Source organism: Trichechus manatus, unplaced genomic scaffold (assembly GCF_000243295.1).
Source record: "Trichechus manatus latirostris isolate Lorelei unplaced genomic scaffold, TriManLat1.0 scaffold00227, whole genome shotgun sequence".
Taxonomy (NCBI): domain Eukaryota; kingdom Metazoa; phylum Chordata; class Mammalia; order Sirenia; family Trichechidae; genus Trichechus; species Trichechus manatus.
In genome coordinates, this window is record NW_004444163.1 from 3,259,999 (window position 1) to 3,282,730 (window position 22,732).

Sequence of the window (22,732 nt, forward strand, 5' to 3'; positions counted from 1 at the left end):
GCTTGAAGCTCTAACTCTCAGATCTGGAAAATTTCTTTCCTAAACCCAGTGTTTAACATTTCAGGGGAGGGCAGAAGGTTTGTCCACAATGAAGGAGACAGCACTGGAAAAAGGAGGTGGCACGACTTACCAAGAAAATGACTTCACGTGTTCCTGAATCATGAACCAGGTCTGGCCAAAATCATCTGATGTCCATAGCTGTAAAGATCAAAGCAACAAGAAGTGGTTGCAGTGTAAGAGACGTATGCAACCTGAATCACATCACAAGCGAACGCCTGATGAAGTCTGCCTTTACATAACACACTGTCTATGAAAACAGACACCAAGATCACTAAACAAGCTCAGTTACTCCAAAGGCAAACAAAGGCAGGGAAGGAAGGACAAACCTACACCTTTGCATTCCTCTCCACAGTTACAAAGGCTCTCAACAGCAACTGGAAGGAAAAATGATGTGACTTGTCTCTCATTTTTGGATTACCAGAAATCAAACTTTACTCAACACTAACTTCTAAGTGACTGTAAGAACAAAAGGATTATACTTGGTACTTCTCGCCTGGGAAACAGTATCCTAAAGAGCCATAATGGGCCATGGTGATTAAATTGGAATGGAGAGGACTAAGTACAGTATCTACCAAAGGAAACCATCTGAGTGCATACGGAGTGGTCATGAGTAATTAACTTACTCATCTTTGCCAAAGTCCCACAACTTCTGAAGACATAACCTGAGGAGGTTCCTCTGGCCCTAACCAGCTGCTGTCAAGTCAATCCTGACTCACGGTGATCCCATACATCTCAGAATAGAACTGTGCTCCACAGGGTTTTCAATGGCTGATTTTTCAGAAGCAGATCGTCAGGGCTTTCTTCTGAGGTACCTTTGGGTAGATTCGAACCTCCAACTTTTCAGTGAGCAGCTGAGCAGGTTAACCATTTGCACTACCTTGGAACTCGTTCCTCTGGCCCTAGCAATCACGTACTAAGAGGCACAGGGCCAAAATTAACAATAAACCACCTACACTGGTAAACTGACCCAGCCCCTACTTGGGTTACTCCCTAAGGCAAGCAAAGGTAACCAATCGTGTTTTGGTTAAACAACCTGAAAAGAAAAAGAAATGTTCTAAGGTTCCACTGAGCGGAACACATTCAAAACTCATAAATGCAATCACACAGGATCTGCAGGTTTCACAGATTTATGCCACATCAGTATTCCTGACTTGGCAAATGTCAGCCTAGAGGTATAAATCCTACTTAGGTTTTCTTCCCATCTCTCACCTTTCCTTCTAACCTGGATCAAAGGAGGAAAATACACACATTCATATTATACACACATGAAGGCTTAATACTGAAGTTAATGGCAACGTCAAACAAATTTATCAGAAGCAGTACGCTTAAGGCGGAGGATGTGGAAGGTAAAACAGAAAGCTGAAAGGAGGTTCCAGAGCTCAGATGCCAGACTTTCCACCTGGCTCTCATCAATTAAATTCCAGGGCCTCGGTTTACACCAAGAGCCAACAGAGGTGCATCTACACGTAGAATGGCAGGATGTTTAACCAACAAGCCGGCCAAGTGCAGGGTGTTGATCCCTGGCTTGGATGCAGACTCACAGTGCCAAGGGATATATTTTTTCTTAGCCACGGTAAGTGATATAGTAGCTACAAAAGGCTAAGCCTGAGAGACAGCAAGGGAGGGGCCTCAGAAAGGTCACTCAGAGGACACGCAATCCACACAGGCAGGGTAGAAAACTGGACGTGTCCCACACTACCGTGTCCCAGCAAGCTCTCTTACCTGCTTGTTGGGGTGAGACCTGTCAAATCCCAGGAGAAGGTCTGAGGCCTTGCTATGTAGGAGGAGATCAGCTGCTCGAAATGGGATGGGAAAGCCTTGGAGAGTGTTGCAGAAGTCAAACGTGATCCAAAGGTACTGGGCATATGCGTCTACAAAGATGTACTGCAAGAGAAAGCAGATGGCCTCAGAGCAGGACTTGGCCAATGCCACCCAACACCTTCCCTAAACAGTGTGAGCAGGGGCAGAATGACACCAAGGGACCAGGGGCTTGTGGTGCCTCCATGTGGCTTTCTCACCGTGCCCGGGCAAAGAAAACATGCTAGTACACACAAACAAGGTTCAGCAAAAGAAGGGGTGAGAGAAGGGCTGGACGGGGCCACAGACTGGTCTTGCTTAAACAAGTAATGAAGCTAACCAAAGCCTTTGTATTTTCTGTCAACTGACTTGGCCATTCTGCTCCCTGGCAAGTGACTGAGTTCCAATCAGAGGGTCACTATTGGCAGCTGGGACAAAGGTCTGCTCTTCAGATTGGCTGAAACTGAGAAAACAGTAAGAGACATGCGTGCAAAGATGGGACTGCTGTCTGTCTTGCAGCCTCTGAGCAGCTCAGGCCATGTCTTTCCAGAAAAATCTTAAAGGCACATCTGCCCAAAGCAATAAGCTTCTCCTTCTTACTATTATGACAGGTGGCAGGGCAGATGTGGGGACCAGGCTTCCCAGTGGCTGGCACACTCACTCTGGGCAGAGCAGGAAATGGCTCTGGTGAGCAGGGGCCCCACCTTGTTTTGCTACTGCATGGGTGAGTGACTTTGAACAAGTTCGGCTGAATAGCAACTGTCAGCCTAAGGAGTTCTCTGGGGGAAAGTCTCGAGTCAATTCAATTTAACAAGTGTGTGTTGATTACTCACCGCTGGGGATACCCCAATGAAAAAACAGGGTCCTTCCCCTCAATTAGCTTGCAATCCAATGTAGGAGAGAGGCATGTCCTCTGCTAACTATATAATTCAAGGGCAATGTGGTCAAATGAGAAATGGTGGGCAGAGTCCTATGAAAGCTCAGAGGACAGCAGCTTACTTCCAGCTTGGGAAGTGAGAAATGACTCCATGGAACAGGTGGGCCTTGAAGGGCAGGTAAGATTTCCATAGGGAAAGGACATTTCAAGTCTGCGGCAGTTTGAGTTTGATGACAGAAAATAAGGCTGGAAAGCTGATGAAAGGCCTTGAACGCACAGCAGAAATCCCGAGGGCTGCCTCTACACCCCGAAGAACCAAGGAGGCTCGGGGACTACGCAGTGAACCAGAAAACTAGAACAAGCGGAACCCAGCTCCACCAACAACCAGGCATTTAAACCCTAGAGATAATGCAATACAAAAGAATCCATCAAGGCACTTTCCCTAATTGATTCCACCTGACCCAGATCAATCTTCTGCTCTGAGTCTTTTCAGCACATACAGCCCAGGCCTGAACTAATACTTCACACTTGTTCACATGTTGCTTTCATATGTTCTTAAGTCTTTTTCACTTGGGCTCTTTCCCCCTAAATCCAGACCGTAACCTTCCCAGGAGCGTATTTGGTGTGTTCTCTTTCTCTTGTGTTTCCTCTATAGCATCTAGCGTAGAACTCCAAACTCTGTAGAAGCCTAATGCAATCTAAGTGGAAAGGGTAGACAATGTTTTGAAAGCAAAAACTGCTATAAGCAAATGCAACGTTATAACAACAGTTATGATCATAAGAGTATCATCATAATTTTTGGCATGAAAGCGTCCCTTAGAAATAGCTTAGTCCATCTTCCTGCTCCCAATCCATCATGCATACTGAAGGGTGTTCTCAATTTGAAAAGATTTCTCCAGAAATCTGTTCCATAGCTTCATGGAATCTCACATTTGAGAAGCTAAAAATCATGTACCCAGTCACAGAACCTATCATTGCTCACAACAATAGCTAAAAATGTTCCAGAGCACTTACTATGCACCAGGCACTAGTAAAAGTTTTGCCTGCCTTATCTAATTTAGTCCTCACAGCAAACCAATGCTTTAGGTATTACTGTTACCCTCTCTTTTACTAATAAGGAAACTGAAGCTCACACTAGTAAACCGCCCAAGGTGATGCAGCTAGCAGGCAGCATTTACATCAGTGCCTGTTTGGTTCCAGAGCCCATCTTAACAATTCATCAACCCTTAGCTCTCTTCTTCAAATGAAGAGGCTACACTTCCTGAATTTAATTCATAGAACTCACATTGTACTACTGGACTCATTTATGTGTCTTCTTGCTTAATCCTCTCCTTAAATATTAAAAACTCTCTCTTCCCTTGCCTTCTATGACATGTGCCAGATCAACCTTACATTCAGCTCTCTCTGACCATCTCTGTCCTTGTATCGCCTTTGCTGGCTCTTGTCTTCATCCACCTGTTAAACCCTCAAGTAACCTCAGCAGTCACTCTTCCATCCTTGGCCCTACTAACTTGGCTTAGCCTTCCACACAGCTTCAACTCCTGCCTCGAAGAAAAAGAATTCCACAACTTTCAAATCTATAGTCCAACCTGGACTTCTCACCCAGACTCTACTTTCATTACCCTCTTTACCATCTCAGCCTCTCCACTCTGATATGTCAAGATGTTCCACCATCTCCAAACCTTCCCATCTTCAACACCTTCCCACCAAAACCCAATTCTCCCTCCCCACTTCCCAATTTCTATCCATGCTACACCATTCTCCCAGCCCTCACTTTCAATCATTCACCTACCCCACTGTGTTTTCCTTTTAGAATATTTTCAAAATCTGAGTCTTCCTTTTTATTCCCAGGGCTACCAGCGTGGCCCATGTCCCTACTAGAGGCTGTCAGTAGCTTGGGGATACGCACTGGGTTTTATTCATCCTCATGTCCCTAGAGCCTAGCAGGGTGTGAAATACTTAGAGGGCTTAGAGGGTGATATTAAGTTTTAGTTGAGTGACTGAGCAAAGTCATGCTTAGACTGTCACAATGGTTCCCTTTCTAGACTCTCCCCTCATCTTTCTCTTCCAATCCATCATGCACACTGTTGTTAGTTGCTGTGAGCAGGCTCCGACTCATGGCAACCTTACATAAAACAGAATGAAATGTTGCCCGGTTCATTTGTATGTGAGAGTCCATTTGCTGCAGCTATTAGTGTCTTCCAACCTAAGGGGCTCATCTTCTAGCACAATATCAGACAATATTCTGTTGTGATCCACAGGGTTTTTACTGGCTAATTTTCAGCAGATCACCAGGCCTTTCTTCCTAGTCTTAGTCTGGAAGCTCTACTGAAACCTGTTCAGCCTCACAGCAACATGCAAGCCACCACAGAGGGTGGTGGCTGCACATAAGGTGCTTTGGAGGAGACTGAACCATGGTCTCCTGCACGGATGCAAAAATTCTACCAAGGAACCACCACTGCCCCTGGCCAGAGGATACATTTCCTTAAAGACACTACTCACAGTTACTCCCTACTCAGAGGTTCTTCCCTGGCTGCCACAGCCCTTGCGGCCACAGAATCTCCTCCATTTTCAAATGAGAGGCCTGACTGATCTTCAGAAGCACCTAGCTGCTAACCCTCCACCCTGAGAAGCTAATCGCCTCACTGTCCTGCAAGAAAACACCTATTAGCACCACGGAGTCTCCGCCCACACCCTTCTCCTCCCAGAGGGTTCCCACCAATTCGGCTCTACCTACTGAAATCATGCCAACCCCTGAATCTCCATTTGTGATCCTAAGAACTCCACAAAGCCTTTACTTCCCTGATCCAATCTCATTTAACTCCCACAGCTCTGGTTATCTGGAGGTTACATCCATCGCTTAGCCATGTGGTGCTCCATGCTGTTGTGTTACCGTGTCATATATGTACATCTTAGGAGGGCACACGAGGTCCTACTCTGCTTTTACATCCTCACTACTGCTTGGCTGTCAAGTTTACTCGAGGATGACCACAGATTTGACCCCAGAGCTGACCTACTGGGGGCTATCTAAAACGAACCAGTTGTTGTCGAGTTGATCTGACTCATGGCATCCCCATGTGTGTCAGAGTAGAACTGTGCTCCATAGGGTTTTCAATGGCTGGTTCTTCAGAATTAGATTGCCAGGTGTTTCTTCTGAGGCACCTCTGGGTGGACTCAAACCTCCAATCTTTCGGCAGCTGAGCACGTTAACTATTTGCACCACTCAGGAACTGAAACCATGTGATTTCAGGAAAGTGTTCGCGTACCCCAACCTCTCCAACCCTGTTTGCAATCACTTAGTGTTCCACAGGAGCTTCACCCTCTGCCTAAAGCTTTGTTTCCTCTTAAAATACAAGCACCTCTGGAAAGATAGCAAACTAAGCTACAGAACTTAACTATCTGGTAGCATAAGTCATTTTTCCAGTTTTGAGTGGAGAAGCCAAGAGAACAGTGAGAGGAAGAAGGGCAGGGGAAGAAATGAAGGAACTTACCTCTAGGACATGGGAACAAAGGGACAAAGAGGGGTATTTATTAGTTTTACCTTGGACCATCCTCTGCCTGGAAAAGGCCAGATCAGCTCTCACTTCTGCTTAGGTTGTAAAGCTTAACTGTATACTCAGTGACTTGACGACCTTTTTAAAAGATCCCCAGACATATTTAGATCCTGCCTGACTTATGTTGGAGGTCCTACAAGTGGGTAGGGCTGCATATTGGTTTAGGGAGCTAGCATACACGGGAACAAGAAGAAGGAAGTAGGACTGCTGGTTAGTGCTAAAATAGACCCAAATATGCATATGACCCCGAGAACAATCATTTTACCACAAAGCATAGCTACCAGACCAGAACTGGCTGCCTAACAAGCAACTTCTTCCTCGCTCCTCAGGCACACATCCTTAGATTTCCTTGTGGCCCTTTCAGGACACCTTAACCTTTCAGAGCCACTGCCATCACTCACTCCAGCCACTGCGCATCGCACTCTGCAGCCCACCTGACCTGTCCTACACAGGCGGTGCCTGGGCCTTGCACCCTGGTATTGACAGCGAGGCACCCAACCTTGTGTGATGTTTCTCAGGAAGTGGTAGGTCTGGTGGGGTCATTTGCCTCCCAGGGCACAAAGGCAAGAGTAACAAAAACAATTAGCACGGTGAGAGTCATCATTTCCTTCCTGAGAAGTCTGGGGAGGAGGAACAGCCTTCTCTGGGGAATCAGAAACTCCATAGAAAACATGGCCTCCCTAACCTCACTCAGCCCAAGGTCTATCAGGAAGTTCTCCGGGCGAAAGTCCTCTTCATGCTCAGCTCTCCATCTCACCAGCTCCAAAACACACCCAACTCAGTCTAATACGAATAGACAGCACTTAGGCTGCAAGCACAGCTGCTCCCATCTCACCTTGCAGCACCTAAAACTCTCTTATTGCAGTCATCCGTGAGTTTCTCTTTCCTTCTTGCCCCAATGCCATGACCCCTGCCCTGCTCCTTCTCCAGCCCTACTGCCCAAAGGCCCCTTGTCCTCTCCCTGCACTAAACCTCCTCCTGCAAGTCCACAGTGCCACCTTTTCTGCCTTCTCACTTCTGTCCTAGGGTATTAGCAGTTGCTCGCCACAACCCACAAGCAGCAGGGAGGAAGACAGAATGTGCTTAGACTTCTGCACACTCTGGTAGAAAGAGGAATGTCATGGGGGGAGGGGGAGAATAGATCGAGCTAAAAAGGTAGACTCCAGAAGGACATCAGGGCCATTCCAAGGTCCAGTGTCCAAGCCACCAAGACGGTTTCAGCCACAACTCCAGCAAGACTTAGCTCTGAGACAATGTGTAAAAATTATGGATAGTAACAACAATCAGATACACAGAGCACGATAAAGTGAGTAATCCAAGTGTTATTTGATTCTTGCCAAGTGAGGTATGCAGAGCTTTCCACAGGAGGGACAACACAGCCAGCAAGCTGGACACTGCGGCGAGGCTCGTCACCCCAAAAGAGCCAAGAGCAAACAGGGCAGCAGGGCCTACCCAACTTGGGGAGCCTCAACAGCAGGCCTGGCTGACCACAGTGCAGTGGACGGGAAGGGCACTGAAGCCCGCCACTCATGTCTATGCAGCCAAATCTTTCCAAAACCTTCTCCTTGCTTTTCATTTTGGTGGCGGCTGGGGACTGCTCTGTGACCCTACAATTAGGTGGGAGAGGGGAGTTTGCTCTTACCTGAAGCTCCACCTTGAAATCATTAGGCAGGACTGATATTTAACAGGTATATACCAGTAATGATTATTCTGGTTGTTTAAATAAAAAAAAACTTCTGTACTAGTTGGTAAATAGGAACTGGCCTGAAAACTATGTGTGCCCCCCTTCTACAGCCCCAATGGCCTGCACCCTTCCCCAGGACCTCCCCACAACCCAGCAACTAAAGGTTAATGCCTGGCCCAGCAGGGGGGCCTCCAGAACCCAGCTCACTTCTGGACAGGGTCTGCCCCGATTGGCCAGCGCCCAGGACATTGCACTCAGGAACTATTCTGAATACAGCCCCTGCTAACAGACCGGAGGCAACGTGAGAAGCCAGCACTGGGACCTGAGACGACCAAGTGAAGATTGCTCTCTTGGTCCTTCTGGAGGCACAGGAGGCAGCAGCTACCCTTACAACCTCGGGAAGCTTTTGCTACTAAGGAGTTTTTCATCATCCTTAGAAGTCATCCAACTCTGGAAATGAGCTAGGCAGCACACCAGCAAGAAAGAAAGCTATCAAATAACTATCAGTGAGCAGAGTGATCTAACCAGCAGTGAAGCTTTGTAGGGTCTTATTCCTGCCCTCCCCGCTCCAACTCCCTGGGGCGGAGGACAATCTCAACAATACTTCCTCCGAATCAAGACTGCCAGCTTCTACTGCAGAAACAAAGCCCCTCAGGCCAGCCAGCTGGAAAAACAAATGAGGAGGCACAGCAATATCTGTTGCTTTGGTTTTCTTTTCTATACCAGTACAGGTTCAGAGACACGGGAAAGAGGAGTGCGTAAAAGTACAAGCACGCACACACTTAAATACATACACAAACCCACACACACACAAACACATATACACAAGCACACTCACACACATACACAAACACACACATACACAAACCCACAAATACACATACACACACACACACACACGCACACACACATACATACACAAACCCACAAATACACATACACATACACACACACGCGCGCACACACACACACACACACGCACGATGCCAATGAAACTGAAAGCTCAGCAGGGGCTCTGGAGGGCATGCACTAGACCAGACAACATTTTCCACCTTTCATCAGGCCAATTCCCTGTGGTTTAACCTCCCACTGTGTATGCTAGTAGTCCAGTCCGGCCGTTACTTGGCCTGCCGGCTTCTACACAGTCCCACCCTGAGAACTGTATCTTCTCACAAACCCCAAGGTTAGCTACTAGTTCTCCTGCAAAGGGCACAAACAGATCTTCAGTGCAGCAAATTTCCCAAAATCCAGCCCCACGAAGTCACGAAGCTGCTTCCTTACGCGCTTGTTGTCCGCAGGACTGTGGTAGAACTGGGCGATCACAGACTCACTGTTATTTCCCACACCAAAGTTTAACTTCTCTGAAATTTTCTTGAATGATTTTCCATAGTCATAAGACACGTACACCTGGAATATAGAGGAGGGGAGGAAAAAGAAAAGAGTTTGTGAGAAATCAGACAGAAAGATCTCTCATTCTGCCTTCACTTTCAAATGCCCCACCTGGATCCTGAACATGGTTCCTCTTAAAAAAAAAAGTTGCCATTGAGTTGATTCCAACTCATGGCAACCACATGTGTGTGAGGGTAGAACTGCTCCATCAGGTTTTCTTAGCTGTAATCTTTATGGAAGAAGATTGCCAGGGCTTTCTTCCGCGACTCTACTGGTTGGATTTGAACTGCCAAACTTTAGCTTAGCAGTTGTGCGCAAACTGTTTGTACCAAATGTTACCAAATAACCCACCAAGGGAGAAAACAGGACGCCTCTATGCCTGTCCTCAAGCATGTAGGGGACAGAAGGCAGGAAAGTGCTGCAGCCACTGATGCCTGGAATCTATTGGCCTCTTTTCTGAGGCCCAGGCAATTCCCTGGAGCAGGAGACAAGTGGACAGAAACAATGATAACCTCCTCACCGTAGCTGGGTTAAGTGTTTAACAAATCACACTCAGAGGCAGAAAGAATGCGGTTGTCTGCAGGGAAAGGGATGGAGAATATGTTTTGCCATCTGTTGAAATGTCCCCAAAAAGTAATCTAATTCTTCATCCCTCTGCTAGCGACTTCTGTTCTTAAAGCATTCCGTACGTTGGGGGAAAAAATACCTTCAGCGGCCTCCACCAAGTGAAAAAGAAAGAGTGGTAAATGATCAAATATACACACAGGTTAAGTATATCCGTATTCAAATCCCGTCTCTGGCACTAGTGTTTTACGAGGCTGTAGTGGAGGAGAAACAGCAGCAGGCCCCACACACAAGCCAACAGTATTTACTTCTCTATTGCATCCTACCCAGCTATCGTTCCCGGCTATCCAGCACCCAGAGCAATAAAACACAAGAATCACTGTCATTCACCAAGTGCTGTCTATGCGCCAGACACTGGACCAGCCTCTTCAAATCAAGGAGCTCAGGTAACTCTCACAAAAACCCTACGCAGTTCTTAAAATCGACCCAAATGCAACTGTTAAATCGAACCAAATGTAATCATTACAATTACTGAAATTACTTTACAGATAAGACAACAGAGGCTTATGAGATTAGTTACTTACCCAAAGTAACACAGAAAGAAAGTAGCAGCGTGAGTTTCTGACCCAGGCTGCCTCCCGCCAAAGCCAGTGATCTCAGAAGCTATTTATTGTACCCCAGGTAATGGATGGTAGAATGGAAGTTGTCAGGCATTGTGCACCTAGACTTTACTACCTGTGAGATGTGAAATATACTTAATATACTCAGCGGGTTACAAAAAACGCCTGATGGATGAACCTAATATTAATAACTTATTAGTGATTTTTCAAATGATTTATGAGAAAGAGAACTGGGGCAAGCATTAAAGTAAAATGACAGATGAATGCCAAAAACAATGGAAACTATTAGACTAATCCCAGAAAGTTTATTACTATCCTTGCCCACGGATTCAACATGTTTTGAAAGTACCAAATGAGGCAGGTACTATGCTAAACCCACTGCTGTGGAGTCGATTCCAACTCATGGCAGCTGTACAGAACAGAGGAGAATTGCCCCATAGGGTTTCCAAGGCTGTCAGTCTTTATGGAAGCAGACTGCTGCATCTTTCTCCCACAGAGCAGCTGGTGGGTTTGAACCGCCAACCTTTTGGTTAGCAGCTGAGTGCTTTAACCACTGTGCCACCAGGGCTCCTTAGATACTATGCTAGGCACCAGACATACAAACACTAATAAATGACATGGTCTTTAGCCACAATGGGCAGGAAACACTCCCACTTAACAACAAACTACACAACATGTATACAAACGAAACTGGGAGCCCTCTACCTTTCTCTGGGTCGCAGTTGAACAAACACTATTGCAAACATCCATGCTCAAATGCAGCGTATGCTCCTGTGATGGACTGAACTGTATTCCCCAAAAATGTGTGTATCAACTTGGCTAGGCCATGGCTCCCAGTATTGTGTGACTGTCCACCATTTTGTCATCTGATGTGATTTTCCTATGTGTTGTAAATCGTATGTCTACGATGTTAATGAGGCAGGATTAGAGTCAGTTATGTTAATGAGGCAGGACTCAATCTACAATATTAGGTAGTGTCTTAAGTCAATCTCTGTTGAGATATAAAAGATAGAAACAAGAAGAAAGATGGGGGACCTCATACCACCAAGAAACAAGGGCCAGAATAGCACTTCCTTTGGACCTGGTGTCCCTGTGCTGAGAAGCTCCTAGACCAGGGGAAGATTGATGACAAGGACCTTCCCCCAGAGCTGACAGAGAAAGCCTTTTCCTGGAGCTAGTGCCCTGAATTTGGACTTCTAGCCTCCCAGATTGTGAGGGAAGAAATTTTTGTTTGTTAAAGCCATCCACTTGCAGTATTTCTGTTACAGCAGCACTAGATAACTAAGACAGTTCCCAACCACCAAACAAGCAGTAAGGGTCTGCCACAAAAGCAACTTCAGAGCTTCAGCAGGTTGCGAACTAACCAACTAACTGAGTGGGTAAAAAGTGGAGGCAGAACTTTTTCACCTTCCCTCTTCTGACCCAGAGTGGACATTAAGAGTCCCTGTTAGATTCAGAAGTCACATGGCTTCTCAAAAAGGGAACTCTGGCCTCATCCAGCTCCAACATCCCATCAGTTGACAATCCACTATGCTTAACCTCCTCAGAGGCACAAATATGATAATAAGTTTACATTAAGGTAGCATTTTTCAGTATACAATACTCTCATATACATTATCTCTCTGAACCTAAAAAGCTCTGTGAGTTAGTCTCACCTTTGTCTCCTTTGGTGTACCTGGAACACAGCAGGTACTCAATAAAGACTTCTGGAATGAATAAATGTCATGATAAACCAATGAGTGAATAAATGAATGTGTTAAATAAGTGAATAAATGAGAGTGATTTGAATGAATGAATGAGTGAGTGACTAAGTGACTGAATAAATAATTATTTCCATTTAAGAGATTAAAAAACTGACTTAGGGAAGTTAATGACTAGCTTATTGTCACACTGCCAATAAATGACAAAACTAGGGTGGGTTCTTCCAAGTCCAGTTGTCCTCTCACCCTGACAAGTTACCTGCCAGGAAAATGTATTCTACATACTCAGGTCTCTCAGTTAAAGAGAAGGCTCGTACCCAAGGGTATAGGCCAGGCACTGGAAGGAGCAGTGGATAGGAGGGAGAGACGGACTACTTAACAAAGACCAGAGGCTTTCAGAGATTCTCAACCACACCTCTGTCATCTGGCACTCAGAGGAAAAACCCTTTCTAACAAAAAGCTCTTCCTTAATTCTAACCTGTAAAAACCTATCTCTCTGTATCTTATATTTAATGGAAATTAAGAGGAAGTATGTAAGGTTTCTCAGGTTTGACTCCCAGCCAACGCACCTGACGCACAGCTACCACCTGTCTGTCAATGGAGGCTAGTCTGTCAATAGAGGCTGGCATTGCTATGATGCTGAACAGGTTTCAGCAGAGCTTCTAGACTAAGACGTGCTAGGTAGAAAGTCCTGGTGATCCAGTCAATGACAACCCTATGGATCACAACAGTCCAGTCCATAGGATCATGGTGATGGCTCAGGACCTGGCAGCACCTCATTCTTTTGTCCACGGGGCCACCATGAGTCGGGGCCAACTTGACAGAAGCTGACGACAACAACATGTAAGGGTTCACTCTGCCTGAAGGCTCTCAAACCCTGCTCATCAACTCTCCTTCCCTTCTCCAAGTTGAACAACTCCAACACAGTAGTTTTATCCTGTCTTTCTAATTGTGATTTCTATGTGATTAGACCATCAGCTCCACAGGGCAAAGATCATGCACAGGCCTGGCACATGGTAAGCCACTTTCCTTTATGCTGGATAGGCCAGGGAAGGTCTCTGCCAGTGTTCAAACCTGCCAAGCAGGCTGGTGACCTCGTGGTTTTCATACTGCACCCCCATTTGCACAGGTCGGTACAGATGTCTTTTCTCATGACAGTACTTTGTCGCTGACTCACTGTCCGCGAGGATTTCCAGTTGAATTGGGGTAAACACTCTGTACTTGCTTATTATGTACTTCTACAGTGTGTCATTTCCAGACACAAATTTCTGCACCAATTAGTCCTCTCTGACCTCAAAATAACACTACTCCCTAAAGAACAAAAAACAAGGAGGGGGGCTACCAAACTGCCAAACGTTGCTAACTAGATCATTTTCTCACCTATAAAGATGGCCCTTCAAAGTGGATGGTTTTAAATTTTTCCACTGTACTTCAAAAAAAAACAGATGCCGTAGAGCCGACTTCCAACTCACGGCAACCCATGTGTGTCAGAATAGAACTGTGATCCACAGGGTTTTCAATGGCTGATTTTTCAGAAGCAGATTGCCAGACCGTTCTTCCAATGTGCCTCTGGAGGGACTCCAACCACCAAGCTTTTGGTTAGCAGCCAAGCACATTAATCATTTGCCATGTAGTAATAATAACGAGGAGGAGAGGGAGAATAAGAGTTAAAATGTTCAGAAAATATCTGTGTCTGCACTGTTCTAAGCACTTTACACCAGTGCCCAACATGCTTTAATATGCATACAAACTCTATACAAACTCTACTAGGCGTACAAAGCATCCATCATGACACTTGTTAAAAGGCAGATTCTGATTCAGGAAGTTTGGGGTAGGACCTGACATTCTGCATTTCTAACCAGCCCCCAAGAAATACCCTTGTTACTGACTGACAGATCACACTTTGGGTAGCAAGGTCTGACAAGTACAGGTATCCCCTGCTTTTCGAAAATTTGCTTTATGCCACTTGGCTTTTACGAAAGCCCTAAATTAGTACTTGTTTTTGCTAACTGAAAGAAATCTGAAGAGAATTTTTGCCTTTATGGATAAAAAGGTGAAAAACAGAAACAGCATTCACGGTGTGTTTTGCAGCAAGCCATTAGAGAGGCAGCGTGCACCCCAAGCATCGAGAGAGGCGTTGCCAAACTCCTTCCCCAGCAACTACACTCAGCATCTACTTTATATAGGCTGTGTATGTATTACCTCATTCCTGCTCTTACTATATGTTAGGGTTATCTTAGGTTTTATGTGTTATTTGGTATAATTTGATAGGTTATTTTGTGGGTCTGGGAATGCTCAAATTTTTTCCCATATAAATTGACAGTAATTGCATCTTTGCTTTACGTCATTTCAGCTTATGAACAGTTTCACAGGAATGCTCTATTTTTGGATAGCACGGAAACCTGTACTATCTCACTGCTAGATGAGAAGACCGAGAGAAGCTAAATGACTTGTCCCAAGGTCAGATGGCTAAGGAATGGCCGAGCCCAGATTCAAACCCAAGAGTTCTGATTTCAGAAGCAATGATGGGCCAGAGACCAGCCTCCTTCAGGCTACCTAGTCTGCACTGTTAGCAAGTACTCGCCCCACTCTCCAGTCGGTCTTGTGGGGCACAAATCATAATGCCATACCAAAAGTAATGTCTGCTATCTTTCATGACATCTTCTCAGCTGGATTCTAATCTTCTGGTGGACACTATCTCTGGACAGGTCTTTGGTCAATTATGTTGCAACTGAGTACTTGTAAAATATGTCACGAGAGGGCAGAAACAAAGAGTTGTGAAGAGTCAAGATAAGTAACATCTACACCCTCTCCTCACTTACTGACATGGTTAGGTTCCAAAGACCAGGTCATTATTTGAAATTAGCATTATGGAAAAATGGAGGATTACCACATCAGATCACAAAATGGAGGATGACTACATCATTACATAACAGCCAAACCACTGAGAATCATGGTCCAGCCAAGTTGACACATAAAATCTTAACCATCACAGCCAGTGTTACTCTCACCGCCTACTTCGGCAACTGTTACTGCCAGACCTACGTTATTATTGTGCAAAAAAGTCAGATAGTAGATTTTTGACTACTGTCTTAAATGCAAAATGTCAGATAAGACCACAGTTGATAAGTGAGGAGAAGGTGTATTGTTTCCTTTCTTCTACTAGACTTAACACAGAAAGCAATCTGTCCTGCAGGAGCCGTTCTTCATGGAATCACACCATACCAGTCACCAGCTGCCAGTGAGTCAACTCCAACTCACAAGGACCCCACATGTGTCAGAGTAGAACTGGGCTCTACAGGGTTTTCCAGGGCTGATTTTTTTTGGAATTAGATTGCCAGGTCTTTCTTCCAAGGCACCTCTGGGTAGACTTGAACTTCTAACCTTTCGGTTAGCAGCTAAGTGCATTAGCCGTTTACAGCACCTAGGAACTCACACTGGCTGTAAATTCATCAGTCGGTGATTTTTTTTTTTTTTTTCTGTTTAAGAACAAACCTTCCAGGTTTCCAGCTTTCAGATCCATTCCTTTTTATATACCGAATATGTACGGCCTTGGTTACCCTCCAACGCTCACACATCTTATTATTTGTACAGGTCCTTTCCCCTCTGGACTGTGAAGGGGAATTATAAGCTATGCTCCCAGGCTTCTTTAAAGAAAAGCTGGATTGTTACTACTTCAGCACCACAAACTCCTGCCCATGGGTCATAATTTATCTTTGCATTAACTTTTCACTTCAGAACATCGCATTTTCATCTGCCAATTCTTTAATGTAGCTTGTGTACACATGGAGGAAATTTCTGCTACCCCAATTTACTACCTCTGGGCATTAAGTTGCCTTTACAGTATAATCTTAACACATAAATTTCACTCCAGAAAAGCTTCACACTTCAAATGCTCAATGGACTCTTCATAAGACACACTCAAATATTCAGACACTGAGTCCAGGACTGGGTCTTAAATCTCATTAGTCCCAAGTCTCCCACAGACATGTGGAGTGGCCTCATGCAAGTCACTTAATGTCTCTAGGCTCTTGTTTTCCAGCAAAACTATAAAACAATGGTTAAGGTCTTTTACCAATCTCAGAAAAAATATTATCTGGGCAAAGAATTTTTAAAATGTATGTAAGTCTCAAAGAGGATTTCTCAACACAGTATAGTACACCTTCTCCTCACACTATCTTGTTATCCGACATTTCACATTTATGTAATGATGCAGTCATCCTCCATTTTTGCATAACAATGATTTTGCATAATGACCTGGTCTTTGGAACCTAACCACGCTGATAAGTGAGGAGAGGGTGTATAAAGCTATCTCCTGTCTATTGACAGTGACTCTTCTGAGGGTGCTGTTATAGATTAAATTGTGTCTCCCCCAAAACATGTGTTAGAGTCCTAACCCCTATACCTGTGGATATAATTCTGTTTGGAAATAGGCTTTTCTTTGTTGTGTTAAACAGATCATGCCCAACTAGAGTGGGCTCTAAATCTAATCACTTTGAGTTATAAAAAGAGCAGAGACACACATACATGCAGTCAGACAGACACATGTGCGGAACATCTACAAACCAGAGAACCAGGGAACACCCAGGACCACCTACAAGGAACACTCTGATTTGGACTTCCAGCCTCCAGAGCTGTGAGAAAATAAATTTCTGTTCTTTAATGCCACCCACTTGTGGTGTTTGTGTTACAGAACCATTAGGTAACTGAGACAGGTGGTACCTACGGAGACCCTCACAGGGTAAACGGGCACTCAGGGGCTGCGGTCTGTGGCTACAGCTGTTTGCCAGTCCTGAGGGCATTTATAAATGGGCCCAAGTCTTCGCCAAAACAGGTGTACCTCCACTCCAAAGCACTACACCCAGACTGTTGGCTGTGGTGGTTTCCCACACGCCATGCATGGCACCCACCCTGGGCAAAGCTATGCATCCTTCTAGCCAGCCCTTCTTCTGCCCTCCCTGTTTGTGGCTGCCACAGTTCAACTCATTAGAATCCTGGGCTCCCTCCCGTCACCTACCTCTGAACACATCCATCCCAAACAGTCGCTATACACAGAGGGACCTCATGGAAAGCCAATCTACATTCAAGAGTTACAAGTTTATCCTTAAGGCTGATGGCAAATGTGCTAGCAAGTTCATCAGGCAGTTTCCTCTGGCCAGACTGCAGAGGGAGGGAAGCTCCACAGCGTGTCTTCCTGTGACAGCCTCACCCTCTCACCATGTCAGACCCCTGATCCACGGCAGTGACTGATCCTCTTCCCCCAACGAAGAAAGCTGGGAGCAAGGTCGCAGACTTGGGACCCAAGGGCCAGCTCTGGCCCCACGTATGTTTTGCTTGGCTCACACAATGTTTTTAAAAACTATACCTTGGCTGCCAACTTTTAAGATATAGCAGAGTTCACTAAAAACCCAGACTTCTGGGATTCTCTTGAAACATCAGCAGATCTGGCAACACTGGGCCCTCATTCCTGCAGGCCAACCAGAGTCTAGAAATGATTAGCAAGTATTCTCCAGTTTGCCAAAGTCCCTTCCACTTCCTGCATGTCCCTGACACTGAGACCAAGTATCAATCACCACATTCAAATTAAAATAATGGTGAAATATTTCTTGAACCTGTGTCACTATCAAAAGTGGGAAAATGATATATTGCCCAACAGACCCATACACTTCAAGAAAAATGGGAGGGACCGTTTTTCTTCACGGAAGTAAATAGTGTTATTAACTTGGAGGTGGCTTCAATCCTTTCCATTACCTGCCTGGCCTCCTGCAGGCCTTTGAGTTTGTAATCCTTAGTCTAACAAACAGCTTGTCTGCCAATCAAAACATCAGCAGTTCGAATCTACCAGCTGCTCCCTGGAAACTCTATGGGGCAGTTCTACTCTGTCCTATAGGGTCGCTATGAGTCAGAACTGACTCAACGGCAACAGGTTTGGTTTGGTCTAACAAAGAACCTAACTATTAAACATCGTAAAAAAAAAAAAAATCAACTATGGAAATTAAGACTATGAGAAAATCAGATTCCACAATTTACCCAACTGAAACAGGTTAAGAGAAATCAGCACATGGGAAAGACCAATTAGATTCCACCTGGAACTGCTACCGGTGGGCAGCTCTGCCCAGAAATGCATTCTGGCATTTTGCTGAGCAGATACAACGATCCAGCTCCTACCCTATCACTTCACAAAAGCAATCACATATCGCAAGGATCTATTTGCAACACTGACAGCACCACCCTGTGTTCAGCAAACAAAGGATATATTATTTTCTAGATTCTCTTCCCTATCATATAATTCATCCAAGCCATTCTTCACTTACCCACTACTTTTTCTGGCATGGTCATGCCGGCAGATCAGAAAAGAGCATGTTAACGGCACAGAGGAGTGGCCAGAGCCACACAGATACTTACATCACTACTCCTGGGCCTTGCCAATGCCAGGCTGTCTCGGGCTAAGGCCACGACCACGTTGCTTTTCTCTCCGGCCCAGTGCACCACCATCTGATTGTGGGAATCATTCAGACTAACCTGAAAGAGACCAAACCAACACAGGAATTAAGGATCATGAACAAGGGCCACAAACCTTCTAGTCAAGACTCTCTCCTTTGTCACTCAGAAATGGCCCAGATTCTTAGATCTGAAGGACTGGGCAGAGATGGCCTATTTTCCCCCACTGAACACAGCCCACCAGACTCAACTTCCCCAAGAAGAGACACTAGTTCCCTACTATTCTGGATATAATTGAATTGCAGAAAATCCTCTTTGTAGGCTCTCATTAGCTTGCTTATTTTTGTCCATTGTGACATCGCAACCTCTAGTTATCTTCATCCTTACTCCATATGTATGACACACACACTTAAGTTTTTAAACCAGAATACTGAAACATCTCCCTCATTCAAAAAAAAAATCACAGGCCAGAAAGACCACACACTTCTCAAACCTGTTCAGATGGGTGCTTTCTCTGGCCTAAAGGCAACGCTGATCACCCTAAGCTCATAATGAGGAACAAGAGGAAAGCATCACTGTGCAGTTGTATTTATTTTTGAAGTGTCTCAAGTAAGGAAGTCTTTTCCAGGGTTCAGTAGAAATTTCCTTTGAATTACTGCTAGTTATTATTGTAATTCCCAGCCTTTTGAATTTTATAGATCAGTGAAATTAAAATTAAAATAAATAAGAAGGCCAACAGAGGATCTGCTGACGGTATCTATGTTGCCACATAAGGCCATTAACAAGAACCTCTGTGTCAGAGCTTGACCAGCTCTTCTCCAAATCTGCTTCCTCTTCTTCCCAGTGTGTTCCTGATGACAGCCAGATTCACCCCCAGGCTGCCTTGCAGTTGGGGTGGCCCTGGGACTGAGTTCCAGCTAATGGCATGGGAAGGAAGGTTATCAGTGCCACTACCAGCCCTGGCCCCACAAAGATCCCGCCCACCATCTCTGTTTTCTTTTCCTATCCACAGGCCCAGAGGACAGGAAAGCCTCAAGGCAGAAGGAGCCTGTCTCCCTGAGGAGAAGGTCCTCCACTTCTCAGTAACCCTCATTTTGAACCTCCCATGGTTGCAAGATGCATTTCCATTGGGTTACACTACAGAGCTGCTGGGATTCATCTATTACATAACTAATCCCAAACCCATTGCCAACGAGTCTATTCTGATTCATAGCGACCCTACAGGACAGAGTAAAACTGCCCCATAGGGTTTCCAAGGCTGTAATCATTACATCTTTACAGAAATAGACCGCTGGAGCGGCTAGTGGGTTCAAACCGCCGACCCTTTAGTCAGCAGCCGAGCATTTAACCACTGCATCACCAGGGCTCCTTCACTACATAGCTAGGTAATGCAAATGGTTAATGTGCTCAGCTGCTAACCAAAAGGTTGGAGGTTGGAGTCCACCCAGAGGTGCCTCAGAAGAAAGCCCTGGTGATCTACTTCCAAAAACTCAGCCTTTGAAAACCCTATGGAGCACAGTTCTACTCTGACACACGAGGTCGCCATGAGTCACGGCTGATTCAGCGGCAATCAGTGGTGGCGGTGGTTGTCCTGCGAACTGATACAACCATCACCAATAATCACTGTCATTTTTTTTAAGAAAGGGCATTTTAACACCTAAAACTGAAGGATATCATCCTAGAACAAAGAAGAGTTGTTTATTTTAAATAAACTTTGCTTTATGAAAAACTAACTGAATTATTTATTTTTCTCATTTCACCATTCTCTGATGGTCGCCAGTTCAAGCACCGCATTTTAGAACAACGAAGCCATACATTTCATCCTCTGTGAGGAAAGCAAAGCGTTGACCACAATTTCAAAATTTCTGAAAGCCAGTACATTCAGAATCTGGACAAAACCCCCCAAAATCAAGGACAAGTGCTCTCTCTTGCAGAGCAACGTCTGAGAGAAGCCTACTCCAGCAGCCTCCTCAACCTCAGCTGTCTCTGGCACGCGTAAAAGGAGATCAGGCTTCTGACGTTCCGAGTAGCCTCTGCACGTTGCAGGCTGCATGCTCCACTCCCAGTCTCACAACTCTTGGACTGAGGTAAATTCAACCCTACGCTGACCTGCCCTCTTAGTGTTCGTCTGTCTGTCTTATAAAGACTCCGCAGCAGAAAGCCTGCCCCTCCCACAGCGCCCTTTCTCCTCCTCTCTCTTCCTCACCCCACCACACCCTAACTTTCCCCACCCACTCCTTAAGGTGTTCTCAGGTGTCACCAGGGAGAAGGAAAACACCTATGCCAAAAACTTGGCAGCCAGAACGACAATGGAGCTAATCCTTAACTGTTTTGCTTTGAGTCTCAAGCACCTGCATCTAATTTGATCCCGCCTCCAAATTCTTTTGGGAAATACTTGAAATGTGACCTATTTAAAGAAAAAGACCCTTGATATTTTTCAGGAAAACAGGTCATTCCCAAATGTCCCTTCCCATTCCCAGGTAGATAAATCCAGGCAAGTAAAAATAAAATAATAGATTATTTAATGCAAAGAGCCACACAGAGAAAACAGCTAAGGGACTCCACCAGCTGCTGAAGCCTTAAGCCAGCCTTCCCTTTTCCCCTGTCTCCTTCTAGCCCAAGCCTCAGCGAAGAAGCTTCAAGTATATGAGGATCACCAGCACTGACACCCTGGGAGTTAAGGCCAGAAGCCTTCTCCCTCCAAAAACATCCTCACCCTTGGAGCCTAAAACAACAACAAAAAAAAAAAACCCGTTGCCTTCGAGTTGATTCTGTCTTATGGCAACCCCACGGGTTACAGAGTAGAACTGCTCCACAGGGTTGTTCTTGGATAAAACCTTTACAGAAGCAGATTTCCAGGCCTTCTTCTATGGTGCCACTGGATGGGTTCAAACCACCAACCCTTAGGTTAGTAAAAACCAAAACCAAACCCGTTGCCGTGGAGTCAATTCCAACTCACAGCCACCAAACAGGACAGAGCAGAACTGCCCCAGAGGGTTTACAAAGAGCAGCTGGTGGATTTGAACTGCCTTTTGGTTAGCAGCCGAGCTCTTAACCACTGCGCCACCAGTCGAACACAAATCATTTGTGCCACCCAGGGACCTCCCTTGGAGCCAGGGGGAATGGATAGAGAGAGATACAAACAACAATACAATAAAGGATTAAGAACCTAAAAGAATTGCCCAAGTTCATCCAGGGTCTGGGATGAAAATGCCCGCCAATATTCAACTTCTCAAAGACGGCCTGCCAAAACTGGCCCCTCTGGCAGGTAACCATCAGATAATACTTTGAACTGGATACAAAGCTTTCAGTGATCAGAGTGGGAAAGAGGCCTGCAAACAATTCGCTGAAGTCTTTCTACTGGGAGAAAATGAGATTTACGAGACCCCCTCAACCAATCCTAAGAGAGGTGAAGGGGTGAGAGAAGCACAGAGGACAAGCATCAAAATAACTGAGGGCTTTTTTTTTTTTTTTTCTTTACAAAGAAAGCCTAGAAGGCCAGCTTGGTAAAACACTTTAAAAAAATTTTTTTTAATAGATGTTTTTTTTATTCCCAACAGCAGACTATACAAGGGCAGCCTAGTAGGGGGTAAAAATCCCTGGTTAGAAATGGCTTGTAAGAGGGTCACCAGGAACCAACACAAACAGTCCAGCTCCTTCGATTTCCACCTGGTCACACCCTGATCACGTGAGTAACTCCCCGGTGAGCCACGATGGGTCAATGGCTGATCCCCAAAGCAGACGCCCAAGGTCAGCCACAGGAATCCCTGCAGCCAGAGAAACCAGGCCAGCAGGCAGGCCAGCGGGCCATAGAATTCATTAATGCAAAGAAACTGTCGCCACCACCCAGGGCCTCCAGCACCACCCCCAACCAGGGGACAGAGAGGAAGAGCTGTCAAAGCGGGACTGTCCTGCTAGCTCACCACAGAATGTGACCAGGAAACCAGAGGCCCGGGGCAGCCGCCACAATCAAGAACAGCCTACAGGTCCCAGCGATCACAGCCCCTGCCCTAATTGGTGCTTTCCGGTTTGTTTGTTTGTTTCTT

The 22,732-nt window shown here is 45.5% G+C and overlaps 1 protein-coding gene across 2 annotated transcripts in view; it reads right to left on the reverse strand.

The window, feature by feature from the left end:
• The window catches only part of SORL1 (sortilin related receptor 1), a 222,857-nt gene that overhangs the window by 183,422 nt on the left and 16,703 nt on the right, over nucleotides 1-22,732 (reverse strand). For both annotated transcript variants that reach the window (XM_004389001.2, XM_023742976.1), the window contains exons 2-5: nucleotides 18,651-18,767; nucleotides 9,254-9,379; nucleotides 1,783-1,944; nucleotides 131-198 (exon numbers count right to left, since the gene is read on the reverse strand). In XM_004389001.2, the coding sequence (XP_004389058.1) occupies nucleotides 131-198; nucleotides 1,783-1,944; nucleotides 9,254-9,379; nucleotides 18,651-18,767 (473 nt within the window). The remainder of the gene's footprint in view (nucleotides 1-130; nucleotides 199-1,782; nucleotides 1,945-9,253; nucleotides 9,380-18,650; nucleotides 18,768-22,732) is intronic.